This window comes from Sinohyriopsis cumingii, unplaced genomic scaffold (genome assembly GCF_028554795.1).
Source record: "Sinohyriopsis cumingii isolate HCF-2022 unplaced genomic scaffold, ASM2855479v2 utg000555l, whole genome shotgun sequence".
In the NCBI taxonomy this organism is placed as follows: Eukaryota; Metazoa; Mollusca; class Bivalvia; order Unionida; family Unionidae; genus Sinohyriopsis; species Sinohyriopsis cumingii.
Window position 1 is genome coordinate 140,666 of NW_028315910.1, and position 20,031 is coordinate 160,696.

General features: G+C 38.1%; 1 protein-coding gene across 2 annotated transcripts in view; it reads left to right on the forward strand.

Moving 5' to 3' along the window:
• Nucleotides 1-1,892: 1,892 nt before the first annotated feature.
• Nucleotides 1,893-20,031, forward strand: part of LOC149773786 (F-box/LRR-repeat protein 2-like) — a 119,417-nt gene continuing 101,278 nt past the window's right edge. For both annotated transcript variants that reach the window (XR_016417277.1, XM_089946010.1), the window contains exons 1-2: nt 1,893-2,027; nt 18,569-18,636. Coding sequence is in view for 1 of the 2 variants with exons in the window: in XM_089946010.1 (XP_089802136.1) it covers nt 1,956-2,027; nt 18,569-18,636 (140 nt within the window). In the remaining variant the exon portion in view is untranslated. The remainder of the gene's footprint in view (nt 2,028-18,568; nt 18,637-20,031) is intronic.

Sequence of the window (20,031 nt, forward strand, 5' to 3'; positions counted from 1 at the left end):
TATATATATATATATATATATATATATATATATATATATATATATATATATATATATATATATATATATATATATATACAACCGTGTCACCCTATTCTGCGTGTCAGGTAATTCTGCACAACGATACGTCATTTCTGTAAACATTGGATCCTGTGTTGTTTTTGGTCGAAAACCCAATTTATATTAAGAAAAAAATAATCGCACTTTAATTAAAGAAAGTGATTTTCATAAAAATTTCTAACAATTCTATTCTAAATGCATATAAAACTGTGATTTCTAAATGTCAACATGAAGACCCACACCATGACCTTTCTGAACTTGTAGCCGAGAAAAATGTATTTAATATTTATCTTCAAGAATCATACAAATAAATACAGTATTTAAAATATAGAAATGTTTACCTGAGAACTATATTGTATCTTAATCCATGTGTCTAATTTTGCAAGAAGTTGTCCCACACCTACTTTATCATCTGCTATCAACATTGTCAACTTGCCTCTCGAATCGATTCTCTAGAAATTCCCGGGCGTTTTGTCTGTCTCTAAATTCTTTAGTATTTTTCCCCATAAACGAGATGTTGTAAACCCATTGCATCATATTAATTGTTGATTCATGTGTGTGTGTGTGTGTGTGTGTGTATTTTGAAGTAGCCTTACTACCGACAAAACAGACTGGCATCAAAATAATTATCTTAATATTGCTCAGTTTTCATTTCTCCTGTTAGACCAACAAGTATGTCTCCAGTTGTTGTTTTTTTCTGTCAGAAAAAAAAGCGGAGACCTACTTGTTGGTCTATTCTCCTGTAACAGAGAATAGATGCGCCACTGATAACTTTGCGACAGTCATTCTCCATGTTGCCGTGTTCTCTAATGCTCTTTGGGACTTTGCGAAGTCTATACCTGTTCACTCTTTAGTGTTACCTTCCCATTTCTTCTTCTGTCCGCCTTGTTTTCTCTTTCTTCTCACTGCTGTGCCCTATAGACTTGTCTTTAACACTTAAGATAAAGAAATCTTCCAGAAATCGCTTATAACATATAACTGTTCTTTTCTTTTTTTTTCTTATTTTTTGTTGGGGGTCGGGGGGGGGGGGGGGCGGGGTAATCTTTAAGATTTTTTTGCCTGGCAGGGACAGTTAATACATCATGAGATTACTATATAGAAATATAATTTGTTTTGTGAAAAGTTACATGCGATTTTTGGAATATCTTTCTGTTTTTCAAGTGTACCAGTTTTCACTGATTGCCAACATTTAGAACGAGTTAAAAGTAAGACAATGCGATCCAAGACACTTGTTGCGGGATAACTAGAATTTTAATTTTTTGGCGAGGGGAGGGGCAAGATTTTTTATTTTTACCTATTTTTCACCAATGAACTGCAGTATGTGACTTGAATCTAGAGTGTAACAATTTATTCAGACACACTATGAATAACTAGTAAACAACATCTTAACAAATGTACCCATGTGTTACGTGATATTATGCTAATAATAAAATAGTAATTTAATAGTCTAGCATATACATTACCTTTAATCGTACAGTTTATTTTCTCAAACAAATTTTAGACGTTTTCCCGTAATATGACGTCATGCAAAAACCAAAACATTGTCCTGCGGCGAGCTCAATCCTTGGTCGGTTTATTACGCCAAATTTGATTGGATGGTGTTAATCTGCACTGGTGTGATTTACTCAGATATGAAATAATTGTATTACGTTTTTAGTTGTTAGATTATTATAAAATAAAGAAATAATGGACTTCATGTATTTTTAAATACATCTCACGACATAGTTGTTTGTAATGAGTGTCTATACTGAACGGGCACCTGCATTTCCAAGCTTACTAAACGTCATTAAAAACCAACCAATCATAAGCGTATTCTCATAAATGGTTCGCGATGGCTGTCAGTGTTATTATTTTCTTTTGTTTCGACTCGAGACTTCGCTAAGAATTGGACAAAAATGTCGATTTCACGTAGTAACGGAGTCGTTAATCACAACCACTTTAACAATCATATCCGAAGCCGGTCTGAGGTAAGGAAAGTGTAGCGTTAAGTTTCGCAAAACGACAAGAAAATTGTTTGTTTCGCATTACCCAGTAAGTCTCGTTAAACCTCGGGCTAGACACAGCTCAGCTGATTTCTTGTTTATGTTGACAAAGACGCACCCAGCACGAACTGTCATCGTTTTCATAATTAAGAGTCAGATGTGTAGCATAATGGCCAAATATTATGAAATACATTGTTATTGTCGCGTGCACTTTACTGTTTTGATAGACAAACGTTTTGTTTACTTTTTTGGTGTCGGATAAATCGGGCAGTCTACATCAGTCTCCCGACGGCATGAATTTGTGTGACCAAGATGGCATGTGTGTTGTGGTTGCAACAAAGACGGGAAGTTTATTTTAGAAGATGATCACTGTGTGGACTTGTGCTCTATTTTCGTGTACAAAGACATTTAGTGTCTACTTATTAGAATCCTATTTATAAGAAACTGAGATGATGGCAGAGAAGAACAGAAATGCAGCATTCTTTAACAAATGAACATTTGTTCTACATTTTAAAATTTAGCGCTATGAATTGAACAGTTTATCAGTTGTTCTTTATATGCCGTTTTCATGTGTACAATGTATATCAATGTATATCAACATAAATAAATTGAAATTTATTAAATTTGTTTTTGATCTGCAGAATAAAATAATTGCCAGGTAGAGACATGATTAGATCTTATTTAATGGTGTATTTATGTATGATGATCAACCATGGACTTGCACATACTGGAATTGGAAAATCTCTCACCTCTAATATTTTATTGTCTTTCCAATGGTAGCAAGTATCCTGTAGTGCATTTTACTGGTGGTGATGGGCTTACGCTGTCATCCATGCAGGCAGTTCAACATTAAAATGTAGTAACATAAAATGACCAATTCCATATATAGGTATTTGTTGTCTTATCGGGTCAGTGTGACATTAACTAGGAGTTTCCAATCCCAGTCTTTACAAGTGCCATGACTGAGTAATACTAATCCATGTTTGTTACAAGTCTCGTGTCTGTATGAGTCCCAGCACTGAGTAATACTAAACCATGTCTGTACAAGTCCCAGGACTGAGTAATACTAACCATGTCTGTACAAGTCCCAGGGCTGAGTAATACTAATCCATGTCTATATGAGTCCCAGGACTGAGTAATACTAAACCATGTATGTACAAGTCCCATGACTGAGTAATACTTCTTTTGTCACATGTTTAGGCTCAAATAAACAGTAACACAAGAAAGAGTGAAAACAACAAGCTTGAAAAAATACAATAATTTATTTCTCTGGAAATTTTCTGCAAAAATGAAAAAATATGAACTTATGGTTTTATAGAATCAAATCCAAAATTGATCCAAGAATAATCCAAGAGCAAAATTTTAGTAGTCCTAATAAGATGTTTTAGTGATTTCATGTTCGAATCCCGACGAAGAATCCAAGATGGAGGATGATGATGTATGCTGCAGTCTGTAGTGTTGAATTCTACAGTTCCTTGTAGAAACAAGAATTATCAATTCTGGTTTTTGATAGCTGAATAAATTTTTATAAAAAAAAATTGCCCTTATTCATCGATTTCACATGAGCACATGTATTTTCCAGAAAAATAACATTCCTTTTGAATCTAAGTAATTTGAAATAATTTCAAACAGCACAACATACAACTTCTAGTGTAAGAAAAAGTCCAGCTGCAACTGAGAATAATGTTCCAAAATAGAGGTTATATGGTCTTCAGAAATGTAAATAAGGGGTCACGTGATAATATTCTCGAAGGTTATAGAAACTACATACTTGATAAAGATCACATCTGCCCAGTGCGACCCTGATGAAAACCAATCATTTTACTCTAAGAAATAAAAAATAAAAAAATTTGTTTACATTTAAAGACAAAGTCCCATCATGACAACAGCAAATCATTTTAAAATAAAGATAGAACTTGTTTACATGATTGCCACAAATTTTAAAACATGGTCAGGATTTAGATCAACACCTGGTGCTTATAAACTAACAGTCAAGGTCAAACTATTTTCTGAGAAAAGTATCATCTCAAGCAAATAAATTTACATTACAATATCATGTAATGAAAACTATTTTTTTAAAAACCTGACAAACAATTAAATTGAAATAAATATATATTAGATCAGATATGTTGTTGTTGTTGTTGTTATGGGGCTTAACGCCATTTTTCAGCACATGATAGGCTATACATGGCGGCCAGTATTAATGGTGGAGGAAGAACCTGGGAAAACCCCGGAAAGAACCACTGACCCATGAGAAACTATTGGCAAGCTTTCTCACATACCCACATTGTCTGAATCTGAGACTCGAACCGCCGCAGACAGATGTGAGATGGCAGTGATCCATAATGGAGAGTGCTTTAGACCACTCTGCCACTCGGGGCCCCTAAATCAGATATACATAAGATAACTAATCCATGTCTGTACAAGTCCCAGGACTGAGTAATACTAAATCATGTCTGTACAAGTCCCAGGACTGAGTAATACTAAACCATGTCTGTACAAATCTCAGGACTGAGTAATACTAATCAGTCTGTACAAGCCCCAGGACTGAGTAATACTAATCCATGTCTGTATGAGTCCCAGGACTGAATAATACTAATCCATGTCTGTATGAGTCCCAGGACTGAGTAACACTTGTCTATGTCTGTACAAGTCCCATGATTTAGTAATAAATTGTTTGGCTATATTGCAGCATTTACTTCAAAATAAAGCCAAATTTAAGTAGGTTGCACAATACATTATTACCTACTTTTCTTTACCTGGCTCAGCGACTTAAGGGATTTCAGAGGGGATGTTCGTACCATTTATTATTTCTTATCCTAGCACAGTATGCAGAGTCAGCGCAGATTAAATGCATTTCTTTGTATCACCTCTCTCCTTATTCTGTTTTGTCTGTATTTTCTCCGTTTTTTTCGGGATCCTATTTGATCATCCAGTGGTGGTTGTGTTCTAGTTTATAATCAGTTCTCACGTATGCTTGTGCATTTAATTGTTGCCGATTTTGGGAACTTGGAATGTTGCTTAAATAATTGAAGGTAGTTTTCTTGATGTACATGCAGCAAAGAGGATTAGACAAACGTAAAAAAAAAATCCATGGCCGTCCCTGGACAGCCAATTTTAAAATGGTTGCCCAGTATATTATTACATTTGTCACCAAGATTGCTTGAAGTCAAAATTATTCAACACCTTTTGTCATATATTGTTGGTTATAATTTCTCACAGTACTTGTGACACGGTATCAATTCTGCTAATGGAGAGTGTTGCATGCATACAGGGCTCAGAATTGATGCCAGAAAGTAATTTTTAGGTAGTTACAATTCTGATAATGCCCGTAAATTGATGGTTGGAAAAATGAACTTTAAATTTGATGCTAATGACATATTTTATCGAAAATAGAAAATATGTTTACGGACATTGCAAATAGCCCCACTTTTGCTAATGGAAAATATTACTATCAAAATGCTGTTCGTATGGGAAAAAAGTTGATTTAATATATTTGAGATTGATAGATAAGTAATTGAACAATTTTTTGTGTTTCACTTCGCTTTGGCCATCAGTGACCAGAAACAGATAATTTGATGTTCATCTTGACTGACGTTATTATGGTTGACTTTGTTGTTATTTTGATACAGTTAACCAATCCTTTACCACACAAGCCAGTAAAGTATGAAACAACAATTCTTATTGGTGAAATTACTTAAACTGACCATATTCCTTTAACTAAAGTAAGCCAACAGAATGAGTTGTCACATGCTCAACATCATGCATGCGTTTCTTCATCAGGCCAGTGAAATGGCATTCTACTAGACAGTTCTTCAAGAAACCACTACCATACATTGGTGTGCTGTCAGAAGACACATTTGTGAGAGTGTAGCTTCTTTAAGGGTTGATGCTGAGGACTGTTAGTATGGACTGATTACTTAATCAGATGACAAGTGGCTGATAGTATGTGAATTAGTGTGCCCTTTTACTGATAGGAATAACCCAACACCCGACTTTGGATTTTATGGAGGTGATTGGGGCACCCTGCTGTAGACACAGAGGGACAATATAAGGTACAAATGTTGGTAACTGGAAAATATATGAAATTTTATCATAATATTTCTAATGATTTTGATTAATTTTCGGGTTGCCTGACCAGGCTTTCATGTTGGTTGAAAAGGTTGCACTGCATTACATTTCAGCTCTCCCTGTGTTCTAAGCCATATATTTTTCTAACCCTGCTTTAAAAACTTGAATTTTCGTCAGCTGAGAGGAAGTCTAGAACCCTGCTAAAAGTTGAAATTAAAGAGACTAGTTCTGAATACAAACAATTCCTTAGTTCTTAGAGAGTTATGATTAAATATGGTTTGAAGAAAATAAATCTTTGCTGACACAGCATTAGTCGCTAACATACCCTGTGTATCTCATATGTACCCTGTGTAGCTTTAATGACTTGTTTTATGCATACATTTATCTTTTTATGCTTTGTAAATGTATATACCAGGTGTATAATTATAGAATGGGGGTCTTAGTAGTTTCAAAGCTATTACCCAGGGGCTAAGTTCCTAAGGGTAGGGGTTGACCCGTTAAACAATGTTAGCTTTATGTATAAATTTATCTTTTCATATCTAAAAAGTGTATATGTGGTTACAAGTCCTTGTTGGGATGAATCCTTGAACCAGTTGTTATAATTCCAGTTGCAATGAATTCTGGAATCACTATTAGTTGTTAAAAGTCCCTGTTGGGATGAATTCTGGAATCAGTATTAGTTGTTCCTGTTGGGATGAATCTATTAGTTTGTGGCCATCTTGAAAATCTTGTCATCACTATTCGTCCAGAGTGGAAAGTTATACAGTATGGCCACCTAAGTGGCAATCTTGAAAATCTTTTGATTACTATTCCTTCTAAATGGATGATCATGTCAACATAAGGGTTTCAATCAAAGACTTCTTAGTTGGTTCCAGTCTGATTAAAATATGAACTTCACTGTCCTAGGTGAAGATCTGACAGCAACTACTTAAGGATCAAGTTCTGGTGACCTCTGAATAAGCCAATGGAAATACAGCTTTCAGAAATCTGAAAATGAATTAAATCGTTCAGGACACATTAATGTTCTTCAGCCAAACTGCTCATTCTCCCAAATGCAAGGATATAAGACTTCATCTGATTGGCCAATAAAATTTGTGATTATGATTATAACATAGGATGATTATCTTGAGGTAAAAGGAAATAAAATCTCTTCTCCCAAAAATAGCCCCCCCCTCCCCCGCAGTTATATGGTCAGTATGTGCCTGATGCTAGATGATAATGCTGTGTGTATTTTAACTGTTGTGTAAGTTGTCTCTAAACACTGTTACTAAATTGGAATGATTAAGCTTACACTATAGATGACACCTATGAAAGACATTGTACTGGCATTTGATAGCTTGTTGATAAACATAGGAAGTGTTGACATTTAAGCCTGCAATTTATTAGCTCCACTATTTATGTAATAGGCAGGGAAACTCTGAGTGGGATACCAGAGTCCAGGCAAGATATTTATCAGAGAGGACCAGTAGACATAAAAGAAACTGACTCACTCAATGAGAAAATATTTAGTGGACTAGAGAAATTACTTGAATTTCCAACAGAAAACATGTGCTTTCCTGAAAATATTTGGATAATGTTTGGTCCTACGAAACATGTGCTAGTAAGTAACTTAAAAAGTGATATTTTTTTCTCATTTTTTTTTTTGATCTGAAAGTTTTCTAAAATTGGATTTGGCCCAAATATTTTATCAAGAGATGCACTTTTAACATCAATAAATTTGTAAAAAGATTGCTCAGGAAAATGTACCATGGAAGCTCTTATATCTGGCCCCTACCCAAATATGACTCCTTCTAAAACCATTATGACTCCACCCTATCCCATTATGACTCCATCCATACCCCCTTTTTGACACAAACCCCATACCCCATTATAACTTAACTCTTACCCAATTATGATTCCACCCCTACCCCATTATGACTCCACCCCAACTCATTGTGACTCCACTCCTACCACATTATTATTCAACTCCTATCCCATTATGACTCCACCCCATCCCATTATAACTCCACCCCTACCCCATTGTGACTCCACCCCAACCCCATTATGACTCCACCCTATCCCAGTATGACTCCACCCCTACCACATTATGACTCCACCCAATCCTATTATGACTCCACCACAACCCCATTTTGATGTTATGAGTCTATGCTCTTAAAATAAGTAACAGAAAAGAGGGAAGACAGCAAGCTTTGTAAAATTTAACAATTTATTTCCTTAGACTACAAAGTAAAAAAAGTAAGACAAAAGAACTTACAGTATTGCGAATTAAATCCAAATTGTAATCCAAGAATTAAAACACATGTCCTACCAATGAAAAGTTTGAAGAGAATCACAGTTCAAATCCTGATGAAAATCCAACATGGAAGGGGATGACATATGCAATAGTCATCATTATTGGCGGATCGGTCTCAAGAGACCATGAAAATAGCGCCCTTGGAGTGTCATCTGTCTCTGGGGTTTTGGCATCATCTGCTGTGGATGTGCAGGCCTATGCACGAGTGATAGTCCCTATTGCAGCAGGTGCAGACATACTGGGAAGTCCAAGTTGCTGGGGTTGCTGCTGTGCTCTTCTTTCTCAAATGTTTCTCTGCCACCACCTGGCCTCTGCTTGCATCAGCAACTGCTATGCCCTTGCTTACCATCAGTCTCCAGGTGCATCAGTCCTCGGCCAGCACTTCCCAGCCATCGGGTGAAATGTTGCATGCCTTAATGTCCCTCTTGCACAAATCCTTGAAACGGAGTGAGGTGCATCTGACTCTTCTGGTGCCAGTGGCCAGCTGTCCATATAGGATGTCCTCTGCAGGATCTCCCTGTGTGGGATGCAATCTTGCCAGCTGATTTTCAGGATGCAATTTAGGCATTGTATATGGAAGGAGTTGAGCTGGTACTCTTGCCTCATGTAGTTGCTCCAGTTCTCACTTCCATATAGAAGGGTGATGAGAAAACAGGCCTGCTGGACTTGGATCTTGATGTACTGTCAGCACGTTGCTTTCCCACACCCTCTTCATTAGATGTGCCATGATGGTGTTTGCCTTTCCAAGCCTTCTGTCCAGCTCCACATCAAGTGAGAGAGTGTTGCTGATTGATTGTTGACCCCAGTTGTTGGCTGCTTTCAGGGTGACACTGTTTATTTTGATGGAAGGGGCAGTGGTGGTATCTTGCACACTGACGTTTGTCTTTTCCAGGCTGATGGTGAGCTCAAACTGCTTGCAGGCATCAGCGAAACAGTCTCCCAGTCTCTGGAGGGCATTCTTGGTGTGGGTCACAAGAGCTGCATCATCTGCAAAAATGCATCTCCCTGATGAGCACCAACCTCACTTTAATTTTCGAGCACAGTCATGCCAGGTTGAACAGCCTCCAGTCAGACCTGGTGTGCAGATATACACCATCAGTGGATGAGTCAAAGGCATAGGACAGGAGCAGGGAGAAGAAGATCCTGAAAAGGGTCAGTGCCAGCATGCAGTCCTGCTTCACGCCACTGTTGATTTGGAAGGAGTCTGCGAAGGATCCATCATACAGTACTGTTCCCTTCATATCATCATGGAAAGAGACTATCATGCTGCAAAGTTTTGTGGGACAACCGATATTGCTGAGATTATCAAATAGGCCAATCCTGCTGACCAGGTTGAAGGCCTTGGTGAGGTCGATGAACATCATATAGAGTAGCTGACCTTGATCTCTGCTCTTCTCTTGGAGTTGTCATAGGGAGAAGATCTTTATGTTGTCTCTGCCTGCTCTGAAGCTGCACTGGGATTCCTGGTACACATGGTCTGCCAGCAGATGCAGCCTGTTGAGTATTTTGCGGGCATACACTTTACCAACGATGATCCCTCTGTAATTATTAGAGTCAGTGCAGTCACCCTTGTTTTTGTAAAGGGTTACAATCATGGTGTCGCGCATGTCTTGGGGGACTGCTCCTTCATCCCAGCAGAGGCAGAGTAACTCATGCAGTGACTCAGGGATGGTCCTGGCTTTTAAAAAGCTGTCGCCAAAAAAATCGCCAACCTCAATATTTTGTCGCCAATTTTCAAAAAGTGTCGCCAAAAAAAGTAGTGTACAGTTTTCCAAGTGTTAATTTAGTCTATTAATGTAACAGGCAATGAAAATTACAAAAGATGGATTAGTTAATACTTTAATTACAAGAAGCATTAACAAAATGTTACAAAGTGTTACATGAAGATCCGTCGCGATTTTAGGGCTGCCCACTTGTTGAATGCAGTTTCAAAGTCTAATTTTTCACATCTGTACATGCTGATTCTCATTAAATTCTCGAGAGATGAGATGCAGAGCTTATTTCTGTCAGTTTTTATGAAGTTCATCTTACTGAATCCACGTTCACAGTGTACAGTGCTGACAGGTGACACCAGTAGTCTCTCAGCAGCCTCCCCCCCCTTTATTTCTAGCTTCACAAAGCTTGTAGCGAATTGCTTCCTAAATCCCAAGAATGATCACTGAATGCTTTTAAATTTTCTCGACAAGAAAAATAGGATCTCCATCCCCACGAATGAAACTGACACAAGTCAACACCTGGCAATATTGGACCGTATATATAAGCATAAATTCACACCCAATTTAGGGATTCTTTCACTCCTGTATTTTGAGAAATAAATAATTAATAATTATGCAAAACTGTTTTTTTTGTGCTATTTCTTGTTGCGGAGTTTAAGTCTCTGCAGCCGTAACACGGGACTGATGGCAAAAGGAAAAGATCAATGAGTAAAATGCTGTACTGGCGACAGATGTAATTGTGATTGAGATTTTTTCCATTTGCTTTGTATTTATACACAGTAGTCGGTACTTCAAAGGTTATCAGTTTTCTATGAAGGTTCAGCAAAACTATTGTATTGGTATATGTATAAAAAAAACACAGAAGGATTAGCCATACAATTAATTGTATCTGTTCTATTCGCGTCTTCAGAAGTCGGTTAGTTGTAGGTATAGTGCGGTAGCATGATTGACTGTATCGCAGCATACAGTACTCAGCCCAGATGTCAGCATAAGCAGATTATGATGTAACAATGCACTGTAAAGATGGGGTTGTCAATAAGAACAAAGGATCATTTGTGTAACAGATTGATTCCAATGCATTGCTTAGTCAAGTTTGTGGCTTCCTTTCATTCTGCCTTTTAATTTATCCAGTCCAAATCCATGATTGTATGTACAAATTAAATAACCAAAAAGTATGTCGCCAAAAAAATCGCCATATGGCCTATTTTTGTCGCCAATAAGAAAAAAAAATCGCAATTTGCGACATTGGCGAAGCCCAGGACGATCCCTGAGTGACTGAAGCAATGTTGGTTTCCCATGTTTCATAGCTTTTGGTTGGATGCTATCACTACCTGGAGTTTTGTCATTTGGGAGGGAGTTGATTGCTTTGCTGTGCTCCTCATAAGGTGGGCACTTTGTCGAGGTCCTCCATAGTGGGGGGCCCAGAGTAGCTGAGTGGTCTAAAGCACTCTCCGTTATGGATCACTGCCATCTCACCTCTGTCTGCATGTGTTCAAGTCTAAGGTTAAGCCAATGTGGGTATGTGATAAAGCTTGCTAGTAGCTTCTTGTGGATTGGTTGTTCTTTCCAGGGTTTTCCCTGGTTCTTCCTCCACCATTATTAGTTTCCGCCATGTATAGCCAATCATGTGCTGAAAAATGGCGTTAAACCCTACAGCAACAACAACCAAATCCTCCATAGTGGGCAGTTTCATTATGCTGCTAAGGGCCGCATCAGTGACTGACATTTTTTGGCAGTATAGCTCTGAGTAGTGCTCCAGCCATCTGGCCACCTGTTGCTCATGGTCAGTGATATTCACTCCCATTAGAGATTTTGGGGTGGGTGGGTGTGACCCCTTTCACTGTAGGGCCTGGAGCCTTCTTGATGCCACTGTAGATATCTTGGATGTTTCCAGACTTGGCACTGCGCTTGATTCCTTCACACAGTTGCTGCCAGTACTCATTCGCGCACTGTCTAGCAATGTGTTGGGTGATTCTTCGGGCACTTCTGAGGGCAGCAAGTGTCTGTTCATTGGGGCATTTTTTTTAAGCTGTGAAGGCTTTTCGTTTTTCCTCGGTTATTGGTTCCATCCTTGAAAGATGTGCGATGAACCGGTCCTGGCTTTGCCATTCCTCATTGCCAGCGTGGACGTGGCTGTGCTATAGATGGCACCCTTCATGGCATTCCACTTGGCTGTGGCAATGTGCTCTGGCAGGTCCTGGAGAGCCTAATCCAGGGCAGACAAATCCTCCTTCACCTTGTAAGGGACCGACATCTGTGCAGTGATGATGCGAGGGTGTCCTTTTGGTTTTGACTGATGTGTAGTATGTGGCAGTAGGCGCATTCTGCTGCTCACAAGGGCATGGTCAGAGTCGCAGTGTGCATTATTGGTAGGTTCTGGTAGAGAGGACGCTGTTAAGGGCAGAGCGCCAGGTGATGACCAAGTTGAGTTTGTATCAGCGATGACACTTCGGGTGTTACCATGACACTTTTTGTTGTGGCTTACACTTGAAGAAGGTGCACAGGTCATGGTAGGTGCACAGCTTCAGCAGTCTCTGACCATTTTCATTGGTCTTTCCAGTACCAAGATGTCCGAGGCAGGTAGGTCATGATTTTTGGTCCACACCTACTTTGGTCTTAAAGTCACTGAGAATAGTGGTTTGTCTTTGTGGCATCCTTTGATCTGTTTGTCCAGCTGCTCATATAACTGATCCTTCGTGTTTTCTGAAGATGTGAGGGTGGGGGCATAGATGCTGAGGATTTTGACAGAACCTACAGCAATGATGAGGTAGATGGACAAGAGACACTCAATGCCCCAAGAGGAAGGACCAGCCAAGGTCAAGAGGGTGTTTTTGATGACAAAGCCCACTCCATGCTAGCGGGGCTCCTCAGGTTCTCGACTCTTTCAGAAGAAGGTGTAGTTTTCCCCTCTGAGGGAGCCGCTGGAGGCGAGCCTGGTTTACTGGAATGCAGCTATGCTGATATTTAGTATGGTGAGCTTTCTGTTGATGATTGCCGTCTTTCTGGTGTCATCCACCTACTTGAAGTCATTAGAGATGCCTGTGTACATGGTGCGCACGTTCCAGCTTGCAAATCGATGAGCCGGAGTCTTTGTTGGTTTCTTGTTTCTTTTGTCTGGTGTGGAATTTCTTGTTATGCTGAGCAACACACTGAGCGTCAGACACTCACTGGAACAGGCAGATGTTTGGTGCATCAACACCTTACTGACCGGAGGATGCACGGTTTGAGGTTGGTGGTAGTCTGCAAGTGGAACATGATGATCCCTCCCAACACGATGATCCCTCCCACCATTGAAGATGACCTGTGATGCCCCTTCCCTATGCAAGTCAGATGGGACTTATAACCCATAGACTGCCAGCTTCTGTGTTGTTTCCTCACTCATTAGCCCAGATGTCAGGATCCCCCTCTCATCCTTGCTGGTCAGGTCCAAAGGAATGCTGAGCATGACATTTGGCACCAGTTCAGATGTCGGAGCTGCTGGAAGGAAGTTGTAGTTGACACCCTGCCGCCTTAAGGGCTCCACTCCAGATTTTCTGCTGGGTTTACTCCCATAGCCTTTCCTTCTCCCAAAGATATCCACCAGACAGCTTAGCCATCATCTGATGGCTGGGACTTGGTGGGTTTGGAATCAAGAGTTTATTTCTCCTAGACGAACTGCCTGACAATGCTAACGAGCTCCATCTGCCCAGGTTTGGAGTCTAGAGTTTTCCTTCTCATAGACTGGCTGCCTTAGACAGTCGCTTTTTGAATCACAGAAAATATTCGTTCTTGAATTCCATATAAATTTGGGTAAATGTCTTTGTCCAAGAAATAATTTGAGCACTTTTGTATTTCCAGGGGAAACATTCACTTGAAATTCAATAATTTGAAGAAAATAAAAATTCAACCCCAAACTGGACACAACATAAAACAACTTGATGACTCAAGTGTTAAGGCATGACTGATAGAATTCTTATCATAACATCAGTTACAAGACTAACTAAAATGCAAAATAGATTCGCGGATGGGGGTCAAGAGTTCATCCTTCTGGAAGAAAATAGAAGTTTGATTATGAATTAACACGTGCCTTACATCACGTAGTTCAGGTACAAGCTTGACTCAATTTAATGATTCTTACTCTGAGAAAGAATTTTAATTTTTTTTAAAAAGTTGTTTACCTAAACTGTCAGTGATTTTAATGTCAACAACTAGATACAGTGTTTCTATTATTAGGTATCTGCATCAGTGAAATAAAAAAAAAATCAAGTAAAACAGAACTGAACTTAATTCTGAAAAACTCAAGTCCAGTAAACAATATTACACTACAATAAAATGTAATGGGATAAAAAAATGAAAACTAACAAACAAACAAATTAATAATACATAAGAATGACTCCACCCTACCCCATTATGACTCCACTCTTATCCTATTTTGACTCCACCCCTACCCCAGTATGACTCCACAGTCCCATTATGATTCCACTCCTACCCCAGTATGACTCCACCCATCCTCATTATGACTTTACCCCTATGATATGACTCCACTTCTACTCCTTTATGACTCCTCCCTATCCCATACTCCATCATATCCCAGTATGGCTCCACCCTATCCCAATTATGACTCCACCCATACCCCATTATGACTCCACTCAAAAGTTAGTAGAATCTTAAAACTGTTGTGGAAGAAAGAAACTCGGACCTTTTTTCCCCACTCTATATACATCCTTGATACATCCATGTTGTATAAGTACAGTATTTATGTCTGGGTATGTTCACACTATAAGTAAAGGTGGCCAAGTGGTCTAAGGCATTCACTTTAGATCCAGTTTTCATCAATCTTCATTGATGGTCTGCACTTGGTGGAAGTTCCACCCTGTTGATTGTCAGGCCCAGAGGTGAAAAGCAAAGTAACTGAAGTCAAATTTTATTCTAGGCTCCACATGCTAAGATTTGTGCTCAAAGAAAGAATTTTCAGACACAGGTCCAGGGCTACTGATTTTTAAACAAATCACAAGCCCTGACACAAATTGCACATGCTTTGACTCCAATATCAATGTGCCCAAAATTGATTTACATCTTTTACTGTTATTTGCCAAACAGCATTGCAGTTTTTGTACTTTAGATATGAAAAGTCATGTTAAATTGACTTGTATGTTTATTCAGAACTCATATATTTCATGTAAAGTCTGTTTTCCACCATGTCCTGATTGCAGTCATTGTCCATCTGCTCTGTCATAGTCATCCTTATTCATTGGATCGGCGATGTTGATGTATATTGGCATCTTTATCATGTCTTGCTGTATGCAGTTTTTCTTTAGCACGTCTTGTTCTATACAGTTTGTCTTTGACATGTCTTGCTCAATACAGCTTCTCTTTAGCATGTCTCACTCTACAGTTTGTCTTTAGCATGTCTTGCTCTATACAGTTTGTCTTTAGCATGCCTTGTTCTATACAGTTCCTTTTTAGCATGTCTTGCTCTACAGTTTGTCTTTTGCATGTCTTGATCTATGCAGCTTATCTTTAGCACGTCTTGCTCTAGATTTTGTCTTTAGCGTGTCTTGCTCTATGCCATTTTTCTTTAGCATGTCTTGCTCTATAGTTTGTCTTTATCATATCTTGCTCTGTAGTTTGTCTTTAGCATGTCTTGCTCTATACAGTTTCTTTTTAGCATGTCTTGCTCTACAGTTTGTCTTTAGCATGTCTTGCTCTACAGTTTGTCTTTAGCATGTCTTGCTCTACAGTTTGTCTTAAGCATGTCTTGTTCAATAGTTTGTCTTTAGCATGTCTTGCTCTATACAGTTTCTCTTTAGCATGTCTTGCTCTATGCCGCTTTTCTTTAGCATGTCTTGCTCGATAGTTTGTCTTTATCATATCTTGCTCTGTAGTTTGTCTTTAGCATGTCTTGCTCTATACAGTTTCTTTTTAGCATGTCTTGCTCTACAGTTTGTCTTTAGCATGTCTTGCTCTACAGTTTGTCTTTAGCATGTCTTGCTCTACAGTTTGTCTTAAGCATGTCTTGTTCAATAGTTTGTCTTTAGCATGTCTTGCTCTATACAGTTTCTCTTTAGCATGTCTTGCTGTATGCAGTTTTTCTTTAGCACGTCTTGCTCTATACAGTTTGTCTTTATCATGTCTTGCTCTGTAAGTTGTCTTTAGCTTGTCTTGTTCTATACAGTTTCTCAGCATGTCTTGCTGTATACTTGTCTCTAGCATGTCTTGCTCTACAGTTTGTCTTTAGCATGTCTTGCTCTACAGTTTGTCTTTATCATGTCTTGCTCTATACAGTTTGTCTTTATCATGTCTTGCTCTGTAAGTTGTCTTTAGATTGTCTTGTTCTATACAGTTTTTCTTTAGCATGTCTTGCTCTACAGTTTGTCTTTCGCATGTCTTGTTCTATACAGTTTGTCTTTAGCATGTCTTGCTCTACAGTTTGTCTTTATCATGTCTTGCTCTATACAGTTTGTCTTTAGGCGTTTGATGTTGTTCATAGATGCTGCTTACTATGTTTAATCAGTGTCACATTACACTAGTGTAAGTGAGCAAGGGACAGTTCAGTTATTATTCATTAAATGTTAGTTAGAAGCATCTTAAACCATGCAGTAGCAATTAAACAAGACAGCAAAAACCCTAAAAATACTTGTGTTTCTGTCTAAATAATGCTTAGCCAATCTTTCATTTTTATATCACCTATACCAAAGGTCAGCCAGTTTTTAATCAAAGACTCAAAACTTGTCATTTACCACATTTCAACTCTTTATTACTTATAATACATCAAAACATCCAATTGCACTCTTGAATACAACTAGTCCGTATTTGAGGCATATGTCCATCCCTTTGTCCTTATGAATACAACTAGTCCTGACTTGTGGTGTCATGTCTGTCCCTTTGCCCTTTGTACTTGTGGATACAACTAGTCCTGATTTGAGGCATGATGTCCATCCCTTTGTCCTTATGAATACAACTGGTCCTGACTTGTGGTGTCATGTCTATCCCTTTGCTGTTATGAATACAACTAGTCCTGATTTGAGGCATATGTCCATCCCTTTGTCTTTATGAATTCAACTAGTCCTGACTTGTGGTGTCATGTCTGTCCCTTTGCCCTTTGTACTTGTGGATACAACTTGTCCTTTTTGAGGCATATGTCCATCCCTTTGTCCTTATGAATACAAATAGTCCTGACTTGTGGTGTCATGTCTGTCCCTTTGCCCTTTGTACTTGTGGATACAACTTGTCCTGACATGAGGTGTCATGTCTGTCCCTTTGCCCTTTGTACTTGTGGATACAACTTGTCCTTTTTGAGGCATATGTCCATCCCTTTGTCCTTATGAATTCAACTAGTCCTGAGGTATTTGATGGATTGTCATGAAAATTTGTAAACTAATTCCACAGTTTGTTTTGCAGTTCTGTATGGATTCCTGTGACACTTGGTAATATTCTGCTTATCAGTTGAAGATGCACATTTTGGTACATCTTTGTGTTCCAGCATTTTAAAGAGTTATTGCCCTTGTTTACAGCTCAGTATAGTGTTTGCAGAATTTTTTTACATCAGTGTTTGAGAGAAGTTTTTGACTGCAATTTATCATGCAATTCATAGTGGGTTGGTATGGAATTTTGGGCATGTTGTGGTCATCCTTAAAAGGTAGACATGTTCACCAGTTATTTTCCTTGCACTGATTTCAGAAGATTTATCGATAGAATTTTAATTACTCATGCAATTTATAGTGGATAGGTGTGGAATTTTGGACATGTTGTGGTCATCCTTAAAAAATACACATGTTGACCAGTCATTTTCCTTGCACTGATTTCAGAAGAGTTTTATACCTTTTTTTTCTACATATTCGTCTTCTTGATGTGGCATGGGCAGGATGAGGGAGATGTGAGGGTGTATTTACAGGGGCAGGATGAGGGAGATGTGAGGGTGTATTTACAGGGGCAGGATGAGGGAGATGTGAGGGTGTATTTACAGGGGCAGGATGAGGGAGATGTGAGGGTGTATTTACAGGGGCAGGATGAGGGAGATGTGAGGGTGTATTTACAGGGGCAAACTGTTTAAGAATTATGTGGGTTCTAGCTGGAGCAGAGAGGTTTTTTGTTAAAGTTTTTGAACTCAGCCACATTCTGTTGAATCCTTGCTGATGTTTTGATAATAAATGAGCTCATGACATTCCTACCTGATTCTCATATTGAATTAATTATAATTAATAATATATTGAAATAATTCCTCCTGATTTTCTTATTGAATTAATTATATAACCTCCTTCTTCATCAAGTAATTTGTGTGCACAGAACAAACATATATACTCTAGATAATTCATTCCTCCATATTTGACTTGAAATAGTTAAATCACTGACTACAAGTATTACATAGTTCATATTTCAGGATGGTAAGTTGCAATCTCCATTTTAAACCGATTTTTTTATGCATTAAAAGAAGTCTGTTAAGAGAGTAATGTTATTTCTCATGACAGGTGTCCCACACTTCATATGATGATGAGGCACCAATTAACAGAAAGTTACCCAAGGAACTACTTCTAAGGTATGTTATATTGTTACATTAGGACTGCAGTAATAGGTTATGCAAGAAATTACTTTTAAGGTATATTACAGTGTTACATTAAGACTGCAATAATAGGTTATGCAAGGAACTACTGCTGGGGTATATTTCATTGTTACATTAAGACTACAATTATAGGTTATGCAAGTAACTACTTCTAACATATATTACATTGTTACATTAAGATTGCAATAATAGGTTATGCAAGGAATTACTGCTGAGGTATGTTCTTATGTTACAGTGTGACTGTAACAATAGGTTACTTATGGAATTACTTCTGAGGTATATTATATTGTTACATTAAGACTGCAATAATAGGTTATGCAAAGAACTACTGCTGGGGTATATTATATTGTTACATTAAGACTGCAATACTAGGTTATGCAAGGAACTACTTCTAACATATATTACATTGTTACATTAAGATTGCAATAATAGGTTATGCTAGGAATTACTGCTGAGGTTATTACATTCTTATGTTACAGTGTGACTGTAACAATAGGTTACTTATGGAATTACTTCTGAGGTATAATTATAGTATATATTACAGTATGACTAACAAAAACATTGCCCAATGAACTACTTCAAAGGTATATAATATTGTTATGTTATAGTATGACTATAGCAGAAAGTTGCCCAAGGAAATACTTCAAAGGTGTATAATATTGTTATGTTTAATAACAATATGAGTTTAACTAAAAGTTTCTTCAGGGGTATATTATATTGTTACATTGCAGTATGACAACATGATTACCAATGAACTACATCAGGGGTATATTATATAATTACATTGCAATATGACAACATGATTACCAATGAACTACTTCAGGGGTATATTATATAATTACATTGCAATATGACAACATGATTACCAGTGAACTACTTCAGGGGTATATTATATTGTTACATTGCAATATGACAACATGATTACCAATGAACTACTTCAGGGGTATATTATATAATTACACTGCAATATGACAACATGATTACCAATGAACTACTTCAGGGGTATATTATATGATTACATTGCAATATGACAACATGATTACCAATGAACTACTTCAGGGGTATATTATATAATTACATTGCAATATGACAACATGATTACCAGTGAACTACTTCAGGGGTATATTTTATACATTAAAGTATGACAGCAGTTTCTGTATCATAACCCAAGGCATCTGCTTTATTATCTTGATAAGATGAAAGGATGTGATTATTATCAGCTATATGCCCTCTGACTGGAGAATTACGACACATTATATCAATTACACTACTAAACATCTGCAGCAGCTGAAGTCTTATTAGTCCAGTCCTAATTCTGTTCCGTCAGCATCATTTAATGAGGAAGATGACATTATCAGTTGGCATGATACA